The sequence below is a fragment of the Bufo bufo genome, chromosome 9, assembly GCF_905171765.1.
Source record: "Bufo bufo chromosome 9, aBufBuf1.1, whole genome shotgun sequence".
NCBI classification, from domain to species: domain Eukaryota; kingdom Metazoa; phylum Chordata; class Amphibia; order Anura; family Bufonidae; genus Bufo; species Bufo bufo.
In genome coordinates, this window is record NC_053397.1 from 230,758,813 (window position 1) to 230,771,963 (window position 13,151).

At 38.9% G+C, this 13,151-nt stretch overlaps 1 protein-coding gene across 1 annotated transcript in view; it reads left to right on the top strand.

Annotated features, from left to right (window-relative positions):
- LOC120979633 (vitamin D3 hydroxylase-associated protein-like) overlaps positions 1–11,939 on the top strand; it is a 225,109-nt gene extending 213,170 nt beyond the window's left edge. The window contains exon 6 of the mRNA XM_040408502.1: positions 11,684–11,939. Coding sequence (XP_040264436.1) covers positions 11,684–11,870 — 187 coding nt within the window. The 3' untranslated portion in view covers positions 11,871–11,939. The remainder of the gene's footprint in view (positions 1–11,683) is intronic.
- Positions 11,940–13,151: the final 1,212 nt, after the last annotated feature.

Here is a 13,151-nt window from a genome sequence, read left to right on the forward strand (position 1 = left end):
GGCAGAGGGGCAAGACGAAAGCCTCTTCTTACCAAGAAAAACATCCAAGCCAGGCTACATTCTGCAAAAACACATCTGAAGTCTCCCAAAAGCATGTGGGAAAAGGTCTTATGGTCGGATGAAACCAAGGTTGAACTTTTTGGCCATAATTCCAAAAGATATGTTTGGCCCAAAAACAACCCTGCACATCACCAGAAGAACCCCATCCCCACAGTGAAGCCTGGTGGTGGCAGCATCATGCCAAGGGGCTGGTCTTCTTCAGCTGGAACTGGGGCCTTAGTTAAGCTGGAGGGAATTCTGAACTGTTCCAAATACCGGTCAAAACCTTCAGGCTTCTGCTAGAAAGCTGAACATGAAGAGGAACTTCATCTCTCAGCAGGACAACGACCCAAAGCAGACATCCAAATCAACAAAGTTCTGGCTTCACCAGAAGAAGATGAAAGCTTTGGAATGGCCCAGCCAGAGCCCAGACCTGAATCCGATTGGGGTGTGGGGTGATCTGAAGAGGGCTGTGCCCAGGAGATGCCCTCGCAATCTGTGGGGTGATCTGAAGAGGGCTGTGCCCAGGAGATGCCCTCGTAATCTGTGGGGTGATGTGAAGAGGGCTGTGCCCAGGAGATGCCCTCGCAATCTGTGGGGTGATCTGAAGAGGGCTGTGCCCAGGAGATGCCCTCGCCATCTGTGGGGTGATCTGAAGAGGGCTGTGCCCAGGAGATGCCCTCGCAATCTGTGGGTGATCTGAAGAGGGCTGTGCCCAGGAGATGCCCTCGCAATCTGTGGGGTGATCTGAAGAGGGCTGTGCCCAGGAGATGCCCTCGCAATCTGTGGGGTGATGTGAAGAGGGCTGTGCCCAGGAGATGCCCTCGCAATCTGTGGGATGATCTAAAGAGGGCTGGCCCAGGAGATGCCCTCGCAATCTGTGGGGTGATCTGAAGAGGGCTGTGCCCAGGAGATGCCCTCACAATCTGTGGGATGATCTGAAGAGGGCTGGCCCAGGAGATGCCCTCGCAATCTGTGGGGTGATCTGAAGAGGGCCGTGCCCAGGAGATGCTCTCGCAATCTGTGGGGTGATCTGAAGAGGGCTGTGCCCAGGAGATGCCCTCGCAATCTGTGGGGTGATCTGAAGAGGGCTGTGCCCAGGAGATGCCCTCGCAATCTGTGGGGTGATGTGAAGAGGGCTGTGCCCAGGAGATGCCCTCGCAATCTGTGGGGTGATCTGAAGAGGGCCGTGCCCAGGAGATGCTCTCGCAATCTGTGGGGTGATCTGAAGAGGGCTGTGCCCAGGAGATGCCCTCGCAATCTGTGGGGTGATCTGAAGAGGGCCGTGCCCAGGAGATGCCCTCGCAATCTGACAGATTTGGAGGGTTTTTGCAAAGAGTCAAAATGTGCCCATGCTGATAGACTCAGACCCAAAAAGACTGAGTGCTGGAATAACATCAAAAGGGGCTTCAACCAAGTATTAGTGTAAGGGTGTGCACACTTATGCAACCAGATTATTTTATTTTTATATTTTTTCTTCCCTCCACCTAAAAGATTTCAGTTTGTTTTTCCATTGAGTTGTACAGTTTATAGGTCACATTAAAGGTGGGAAAAGTTCTGAAATTATTTATCTTTGTCTCAATCACAGAAACCTGATATTTTAACAGGGGCGTGTAGACTTTTTATATCCACTGTGTGTGTATATATGTATGTGTGTTTGTGTATATATATATATATATATATATATTATTGTAAGGCATCGCTCTCTCTCAGGGGGTCTCAATCACAGATTTCTTGTGAAAACCGTATTGAAGTCCATACGATGCTTTATTTTCCAGCACTTTAGATGTGGTAGTCACAGTTAAAGAGGCGGGCGCTGTGGAGGTCACAGTTAAAGAGGCGGGCGCTGTGGAGGTCACAGTTAAAGAGGCGGGCGCTGTGGAGGTCACAGTTAAAGAGGCGGGCGCTGTGGAGGTCACAGTTAAAGAGGCGGGCGCTGTGGAGGTCACAGTTAAAGAGGCGGGCGCTGTGGAGGTCACAGTTAAAGAGGCGGGCGCTGTGGAGGTCACAGTTAAAGAGGCGGGCGCTGTGGAGGTCACAGTTAAAGAGGCGGGCGCTGTGGAGGTCACAGTTAAAGAGGCGGGCGCTGTGGAGGTCACAGTTAAAGAGGCGGGCGCTGTGGAGGTCACAGTTAAAGAGGCGGGCGCTGTGGAGGTCACAGTTAAAGAGGCGGGCGCTGTGGAGGTCACAGTTAAAGAGGCGGGCGCTGTGGAGGTCACAGTTAAAGAGGCGGGCGCTGTGGAGGTCACAGTTAAAGAGGCGGGCGCTGTGGAGGTCACAGTTAAAGAGGCGGGCGCTGTGGAGGTCACAGTTAAAGAGGCGGGTACCATGGAGGTCACAGTTAAAGAGGCGGGTGCTGTGGAGGTCACAGTTAAAGAGGCGGGCGCTGTGGAGGTCACAGTTAAAGAGGCGGGCGCTGTGGAGGTCACAGTTAAAGAGGCGGGCGCTGTGGAGGTCACAGTTAAAGAGGCGGGCACTGTGGAGGTCACTGTTAAAGGGGCGGGCACTGTGGAGGTCACTGTTATACTGGACACTGTCTATATCTTTTAATGACACACACAAACATTAAATGAAATGGATGAAATATCCCGGAGCGAAGCCGCGTCCTTCTACTAGTTTCTTATATATATAGAAATGAGTTTCTGTCTGTCCTTCCCCTGGACCGATCTTCACCAAACTTGGCACACAGGTAGGTGAGGTGTCCGGGGAGGTTTTAGAGCAGCTCTGTAGGACGCACCGTTCCAGAGATATACAGAAAAATGAACTACATTAGCCAATAGAAACCTGCAAGCCTTTCTCTTCAAATCCCAACTGCCATACACACGGTCACATGACTCTTATCAGCCAATAGGAGCTCGCATGGCCCTTAGTCTCCACATACACACAGTTTTACTCCAGGTTTCCATAACAACCCAGCCATTTTTCTTCACTGCTGTAGGTCAGCTTTAGGCTCGGGCTACAGGACAACAATAAGTTGCACGACACATAGGGCACAACTACACTGTGACATGCATCCATCTTGGATGGATTTGTTGCGACTGTCATGTCGCATGTCTGTGTGACACCATAGCCCATCATTATAAAAATTGTTGCGTGACATTGGTACAACAAAATGTCGCTCGACACGTCGTCATGTAACCCTAGCCTTAAAGGGGTGGTCACTGTTAAGGAGGCAGGGGCTACTATTAAAGGGGCAGCTGCTGTGGAGGTCACTGTAAAGGGTGCAGGGTCCACTATTAACCCCTTAAAGAAAAACGCTGTGCATGTACAGTGGGGAATGCATTGCCAGAATACATTCCGCCGTACATGCACGACGGGTTGATCAGGCGGGTGCAAGAGCTGCACCCGCCCGATCACTGCAGGGGTCCGGCAGTCCCTGGTAGCCGGCCCCTGCTGTATCCGCCTACATCACTGTTTAGAGCGATGCCGGCGGATTAACCGCTTCTATGCCATTTTTGGCACCTTACATCACCTTGCAACACCAATCGCCTCATCCCGCAAAAAATTTGCCCCTACATAGGACAATCGCCCAAAAAATAAAAAGACTTTGGCTCTCAGATCATACCAGTGTATCGCTGTACAGCAGCAGCGGTGGCATGAAGCGCACGGCGTCATAGCAACCAATTACGCCGTGCGCTCCTGCTGTCAGCAGGAATCCCGGCCGGGTCACCACGGACCGCTCTTGGCTTGGGCCTATGGAGACACTAAAACATGATTTTTTTATTTTATTTTTGTTTCAAAAATGCTTTTATTGTGGTAAATGTAAAAAAAAGTATACATATTAGGTATCGCCACGTCTGTAACAACCTGCTCTATAAAAATACCACATGACCTAACCCCTCAGGTGAACACCGTAAAAAAATAAAAATAAACGGTGTCAAAAAAGACTTTTTTTTCGGTCACTTTACATCACAAAAAGTGTAATGGCAAGCGATCAAACAGTCATACGCACCCCAAAATAGTACCAATATAACTGTCATCTCATACTAAAAAAAAATGAGCCCCTACATAACAGTCACCCAAAAATAAAAAATAAACTATGGTTTTCAGAATATGAAGACACAAAAAAATATTTTTTTTCAAAAAAACTTTATTATATAAAACTGAAACAAACAACTCATGATCTAACCTGTCAGATAAATGTAAATAACAAAAAAATAAAAAGCTATTTTTTTATCTTGCCTCACAAAAAGTGTAATATAGAGCAACCAAAAATCATCTGTACCCTAAAATAGTACCAATAAAACTGCCACCTTATCCCGTAGTTTCCAAAATGGGGTCACTTTTTTGGAGTTTCTACTCTAGGGGTGCATCAGGGGGTCTTCAAATGTGACATGGTGTCAAAAAAACAGTCCATCAAAATCTGCCTTCCAGAAACCATATGGCGTTCCTTTCCTTCTGCGCCCTGCCGTGTGCCCGTACAGCAGTTTATGACCACATATGGGGTGTTTCTGTAAACTACAGAATCAGGGCCATAAATATTGAGTTTAGTTTGGCTGTTAACCCTTGCTTTGTTAGCGGAACAAAATGATTAAAATGGAAAATCTGCCAAAAAAGTGAAATTCAGAAATCCATTTTCAATTAATTCTTGTGGAACACCTAAAGGGATAACAAAGTTTGTAAAAATCAGTTTTGAATACCTTGAGGGGTGTAGTTTCTAAAATGAGGTAATTTTTGGGTGGTTTCTATCAGTGATGGCCAGTTTGCTGTGTTTGCCCGCGAACACATGCGGGCTGCCATCTTAACTCACAAGTCCGGTGATGCACAGGTAAGTCCTTACCTGTGCCTGCACCGCGGGTCGGTCTGAAACAAATGCGGTCACTGGGAGCAGGCAGTTCCGAGAAAAGCCGCCGGGGGCCTTCATCCGGCTGTTCTCCGAACTGCCTGCTCCCAGTGAACGCATTTGTTTCAGACCGACTCGTGGCGCAGGCACAGATAAGGACTTATGAGTTAAGATGGCAGCCCGCATGTGTTCGCGGGCGAACACGGCGAACTGGCCATCACTGGTTTCTATTATGTAAGCCTCACAAAGTGACTTCAGACCTGAACTGGTCCAGTGGATTTTAAAAATTTTCTGAAAAAATTCAAGATTTGCTTCTAAACTTCTAAGCCTTCTAACGTCCCCAAAAAATAAAATGTAATTCCCCAAATGATCCAAACATGAAGTAGACATATGGGGAATGTAAAGTAATAACTATTTTTGGAGGAATTACTATGTATTATAAAAGTAGAGAAATCTAAATTTGGAAAGTTGCAAATGTTTCAAAAGTTTTGGTAAATTTGCTATTTTTTGTTGTAATTTTACCAGTGTCATGAAGTACAATATGTGACAGGAAAACAATCTCAGATAAGTAAAAAGCGTTTTAAAGTTATCACCACATAAAGTAGCACATGTCAGATTTGCAAAAATCTGTCTGGTCCTTAAGGTGAAAAATGACCCAGTCTTTAAGGGGTTAAAGGGGCAGCTGCTGTAGAGGTCACTGTTAAAGGGCGGGCACTGTGGAGGTCATTGTTAAGGGGGCAGGGGCCACTATTAAAGGGGCAGCTGTTGTGAAGGTCACTGTTAAGGGAGTGGGGTACTGTGGAGGTCACTGTTAAAGGGACGGGTGCTGTGGAGGTCTCTGTTAAGGAGGCAAGGAACAGTGGAGGTCACAGATAAGGGGACGGTCCCCTATGGAGGTCAGTGTTAAGGGGCAGGGTGATGTATTAGTCACTGTTAAGGGGGCGGGGTGGAGTGGGGTGCTGTGAAACTCACTGTTAAAGGGGTGGGCTGCTGTGAAGTTCAAAGTTAAGGGGGCGGGGTGCTGTAGAGGTCACTATTATTGGGGATACTGTCGATATCTTAACAACACACACAAACATTAAATGAAATAGATGAAATATCCCCGAGTGAAGCCGCGTCCATCTGCTAGTATACATATATATACAGTATACAGACATTTGTACACAGTATACAGCTATATATTCACAGTATAGATACATACACAGTACACATATATACACACAGTATACAGCTATATATTCACAGTATAGATACATACACAGTACACATATATACACACAGTATACAGCTATATATTCACAGTATAGATACATACACAGTATACATATATACACACAGTATACAGCTATATATTCACAGTATAGATACATACACAGTACACATATATACACACAGTATACAGCTATATATTCACAGTATAGATACATACACAGTACACATATATACACACAGTATACAGCTATATATTCACAGTATAGATACATACACAGTACACATATATACACACAGTATACAGCTATATATTCACAGTATAGATACATACACAGTACACATATATACACACAGTATACAGCTATATATTCACAGTATAGATACATACACAGTATACATATATACACACAGTATACAGCTATATATTCACAGTATAGATACATACACAGTACACATATATTCACAGTATAGATACATACACAGTACACATATATACACACAGTATGCAGCTATATATTCACAGTATAGATACATACACAGTATACATATATACACACAGTATACAGCTATATATTCACAGTATAGATACATACACAGTACACATATATACACACAGTATGCAGCTATATATTCACAGTATAGATACATACACAGTATACATATATACACACAGTATACAGCTATATATTCACAGTATAGATACATACACAGTACACATATATACACACAGTATACAGCTATATATTCACAGTATAGATACATACACAGTATACATATATACACACAGTATACAGCTATATATTCACAGTATAGATACATACACAGTATACATATATACACACAGTATACAGCTATATATTCACAGTATAGATACATACACAGTACACATATATACACACAGTATACAGCTATATATTCACAGTATAGATACATACACAGTACACATATATACACACAGTATACAGCTATATATTCACAGTATAGATACATACACAGTACACATATATACACACAGTATACAGCTATATATTCACAGTATAGATACATACACAGTACACATATATACACACAGTATGCAGCTATATATTCACAGTATAGATACATACACAGTACACATATATACACACAGTATACAGCTATATATTCACAGTATAGATACATACACAGTACACATATATACACACAGTATGCAGCTATATATTCACAGTATAGATACATACACAGTACACATATATACACACAGTATACAGCTATATATTCACAGTATAGATACATACACAGTACACATATATACACACAGTATACAGCTATATATTCACAGTATAGATACATACACAGTATACATATATACACACAGTATACAGCTATATATTCACAGTATAGATACATACACAGTACACATATATACACACAGTATACAGCTATATATTCACAGTATAGATACATACACAGTATACATATATACACACAGTATACAGCTATATATTCACAGTATAGATACATACACAGTACACATATATACACACAGTATACAGCTATATATTCACAGTATAGATACATACACAGTACACATATATACACACAGTATACAGCTATATATTCACAGTATAGATACATACACAGTACACATATATACACACAGTATGCAGCTATATATTCACAGTATAGATACATACACAGTATACATATATACACACAGTATACAGCTATATATTCACAGTATAGATACATACACAGTACACATATATACACACAGTATACAGCTATATATTCACAGTATAGATACATACACAGTATACATATATACACACAGTATACAGCTATATATTCACAGTATAGATACATACACAGTATACATATATACACACAGTATACAGCTATATATTCACAGTATAGATACATACACAGTATACATATATACACACAGTATACAGCTATATATTCACAGTATAGATACATACACAGTACACATATATACACACAGTATACAGCTATATATTCACAGTATAGATACATACACAGTATACATATATACACACAGTATACAGCTATATATTCACAGTATAGATACATACACAGTACACATATATACACACAGTATACAGCTATATATTCACAGTATAGATACATACACAGTATACATATATACACACAGTATACAGCTATATATTCACAGTATAGATACATACACAGTATACATATATACACACAGTATACAGCTATATATTCACAGTATAGATACATACACAGTACACATATATACACACAGTATGCAGCTATATATTCACAGTATAGATACATACACAGTACACATATATACACACAGTATACAGCTATATATTCACAGTATAGATACATACACAGTACACATATATACACACAGTATACAGCTATATATTCACAGTATAGATACATACACAGTACACATATATACACACAGTATACAGCTATATATTCACAGTATAGATACATACACAGTACACATATATACACACAGTATACAGCTATATATTCACAGTATAGATACATACACAGTACACATATATACACACAGTATACAGCTATATATTCACAGTATAGATACATACACAGTATACATATATACACACAGTATACAGCTATATATTCACAGTATAGATACATACACAGTACACATATATACACACAGTATGCAGCTATATATTCACAGTATAGATACATACACAGTATACATATATACACACAGTATACAGCTATATATTCACAGTATAGATACATACACAGTACACATATATACACACAGTATACAGCTATATATTCACAGTATAGATACATACACAGTATACATATATACACACAGTATACAGCTATATATTCACAGTATAGATACATACACAGTATACATATATACACACAGTATACAGCTATATATTCACAGTATAGATACATACACAGTACACATATATACACACAGTATACAGCTATATATTCACAGTATAGATACATACACAGTACACATATATACACACAGTATACAGCTATATATTCACAGTATAGATACATACACAGTACACATATATACACACAGTATACAGCTATATATTCACAGTATAGATACATACACAGTACACATATATACACACAGTATACAGCTATATATTCACAGTATAGATACATACACAGTACACATATATACACACAGTATACAGCTATATATTCACAGTATAGATACATACACAGTATACATATATACACACAGTATACAGCTATATATTCACAGTATAGATACATACACAGTACACATATATACACACAGTATACAGCTATATATTCACAGTATAGATACATACACAGTATACATATATACACACAGTATACAGCTATATATTCACAGTATAGATACATACACAGTACACATATATACACACAGTATACAGCTATATATTCACAGTATAGATACATACACAGTACACATATATACACACAGTATGCAGCTATATATTCACAGTATAGATACATACACAGTACACATATATACACACAGTATGCAGCTATATATTCACAGTATAGATACATACACAGTATACATATATACACACAGTATACAGCTATATATTCACAGTATAGATACATACACAGTACACATATATACACACAGTATACAGCTATATATTCACAGTATAGATACATACACAGTACACATATATACACACAGTATGCAGCTATATATTCACAGTATAGATACATACACAGTACACATATATACACACAGTATACAGCTATATATTCACAGTATAGATACATACACAGTATACATATATACACACAGTATACAGCTATATATTCACAGTATAGATACATACACAGTACACATATATACACACAGTATACAGCTATATATTCACAGTATAGATACATACACAGTATACATATATACACACAGTATACAGCTATATATTCACAGTATAGATACATACACAGTATACATATATACACACAGTATACAGCTATATATTCACAGTATAGATACATACACAGTATACATATATACACACAGTATACAGCTATATATTCACAGTATAGATACATACACAGTACACATATATACACACAGTATACAGCTATATATTCACAGTATAGATACATACACAGTACACATATATACACACAGTATACAGCTATATATTCACAGTATAGATACATATACAGTACACATATATACACACAGTATACAGCTATATATTCACAGTATAGATACATACACAGTACACATATATACACACAGTATACAGCTATATATTCACAGTATAGATACATACACAGTACACATATATACACACAGTATACAGCTATATATTCACAGTATAGATACATACACAGTACACATATATACACACAGTATGCAGCTATATATTCACAGTATAGATACATACACAGTATACATATATACACACAGTATACAGCTATATATTCACAGTATAGATACATACACAGTACACATATATACACACAGTATACAGCTATATATTCACAGTATAGATACATACACAGTATACATATATACACACAGTATACAGCTATATATTCACAGTATAGATACATACACAGTACACATATATACACACAGTATACAGCTATATATTCACAGTATAGATACATACACAGTACACATATATACACACAGTATGCAGCTATATATTCACAGTATAGATACATACACAGTACACATATATACACACAGTATACAGCTATATATTCACAGTATAGATACATACACAGTACACATATATACACACAGTATACAGCTATATATTCACAGTATAGATACATACACAGTATACATATATACACACAGTATACAGCTATATATTCACAGTATAGATACATACACAGTACACATATATACACACAGTATACAGCTATATATTCACAGTATAGATACATACACAGTACACATATATACACACAGTATACAGCTATATATTCACAGTATAGATACATACACAGTACACATATATACACACAGTATACAGCTATATATTCACAGTATAGATACATACACAGTATACATATATACACACAGTATACAGCTATATATTCACAGTATAGATACATACACAGTATACATATATACACACAGTATACAGCTATATATTCACAGTATAGATACATACACAGTACACATATATACACACAGTATGCAGCTATATATTCACAGTATAGATACATACACAGTACACATATATACACACAGTATGCAGCTATATATTCACAGTATAGATACATACACAGTATACATATATACACACAGTATACAGCTATATATTCACAGTATAGATACATACACAGTACACATATATACACACAGTATACAGCTATATATTCACAGTATAGATACATACACAGTACACATATATACACACAGTATACAGCTATATATTCACAGTATAGATACATACACAGTACACATATATACACACAGTATACAGCTATATATTCACAGTATAGATACATACACAGTATACAGACATTTGTACACAGTATACAGCTATATATTCACAGTATAGATACATACACAGTACACATATATACACACAGTAGGCACACCATGCAGTTGTTGTGGTATATTTGGTGACGCTGCTCTTTCTGATACGTCTCTATATTTTGCAGCATGTCCGGCGTCCGTCACTGCGTTGATGGGATGAATTCAGGTAATAGTTGTTTTGTCTTTTTAGCTGGAACCTCGATGACCGGATCAGGTTCCAGTAGGGAAGGCTCAGGGTCCATGTATATCATGTCCGTCTGGATTGTGACCTTGTCAACAGTCAGTATTGAGACAGTTGCATCCAATCGATGACTCTAGGAGACACGTCAGACAGATGCACTGCCAGGAACATACAGGAGGATATTTCAACCACCACCAGAGTAAGGAACAAATTTCACACGCCATGAGAATAAGGAAGATAACTCAGCCACCACCTGAGTCAGCAAAATATCTCCGCCACCACGGAGGTACGGACGATGTCTCAGCCAACATGAGAGTTAGGGCTCATTCAGACGGCCGTATGCTGTCCGCAAAAATACTGAATGCTATCCGTTTTTTTGCGGATCCGCAAAAAAAAAGAAACATGTCCTATACTTGTCCGTGAAAATCAGGACATGGCCCCATTGAAGTCTATGGGTCTGCAAAAATACTGAATGCTATCCGTTTTTTTGCAGATCCGTTTTTTTGCGGATCCGCAAAAAAACGGATAGCATTCAGTATTATTGCGGACAGCATACGGCCGTCTGAATGAGCCCTAAGGAAGATATCTCACTCACCATGAGTGAGAAAGACATCTCAGCCACCATGGGAGTCGGTAAGATATCTTAGCCACCACGGAGGTATAGAATATATCTCGCCCACCATGGAAGTAAGGAAGATATCTCAGCTATCTCAGGAGTAAGGAAGATATCTCAGCCACCACAGAAAATAGGAAGATATCTGAGTCACCACGGAAGCGAGGAAGATATCTCAGCCAAGAAGGGAGTAAGGAACACATGTCACTCATCATGAGCATAAGGAGTTTATCTCACCCACCAGAGATATTCGTATGTATAATGTCCCCTCTGTATTATTAGTATATATAATGGTCCCTCTGTATTATTAGTATATATAATGTCCCCTCTGTATTATTAGTATATATAATGCCCCCTCTGTATTATTATATATATAATGTCCCCTCTGTATTATTAGTATATATAATGGCCCCTCTGTATTATTAGTATATATAATGCCCCCTCTGTATTATTAGTATATATAATGTCCCCTCTGTATTATTAGTATATATAATGTCCCCTCTGTATTATTAGTATATATAATGCCCCCTCTGTATTATTAGTATATATAATGTCCCCTCTGTATTATTAGTATATATAATGTCCCCTCTGTATTATTAGTATATATAATGTCCCCTCTGTATTATTAGTATATATAATGCCCCCTCTGTATTATTATATATATAATGTCCCCTCTGTATTATTAGTATATATAATGTCCCCTCTGTATTATTAGTATATATAATGTCCCCTCTGTATTATTAGTATATATAATGGCCCCTCTGTATTATTAGTATATATAATGCCCCCTCTGTATTAT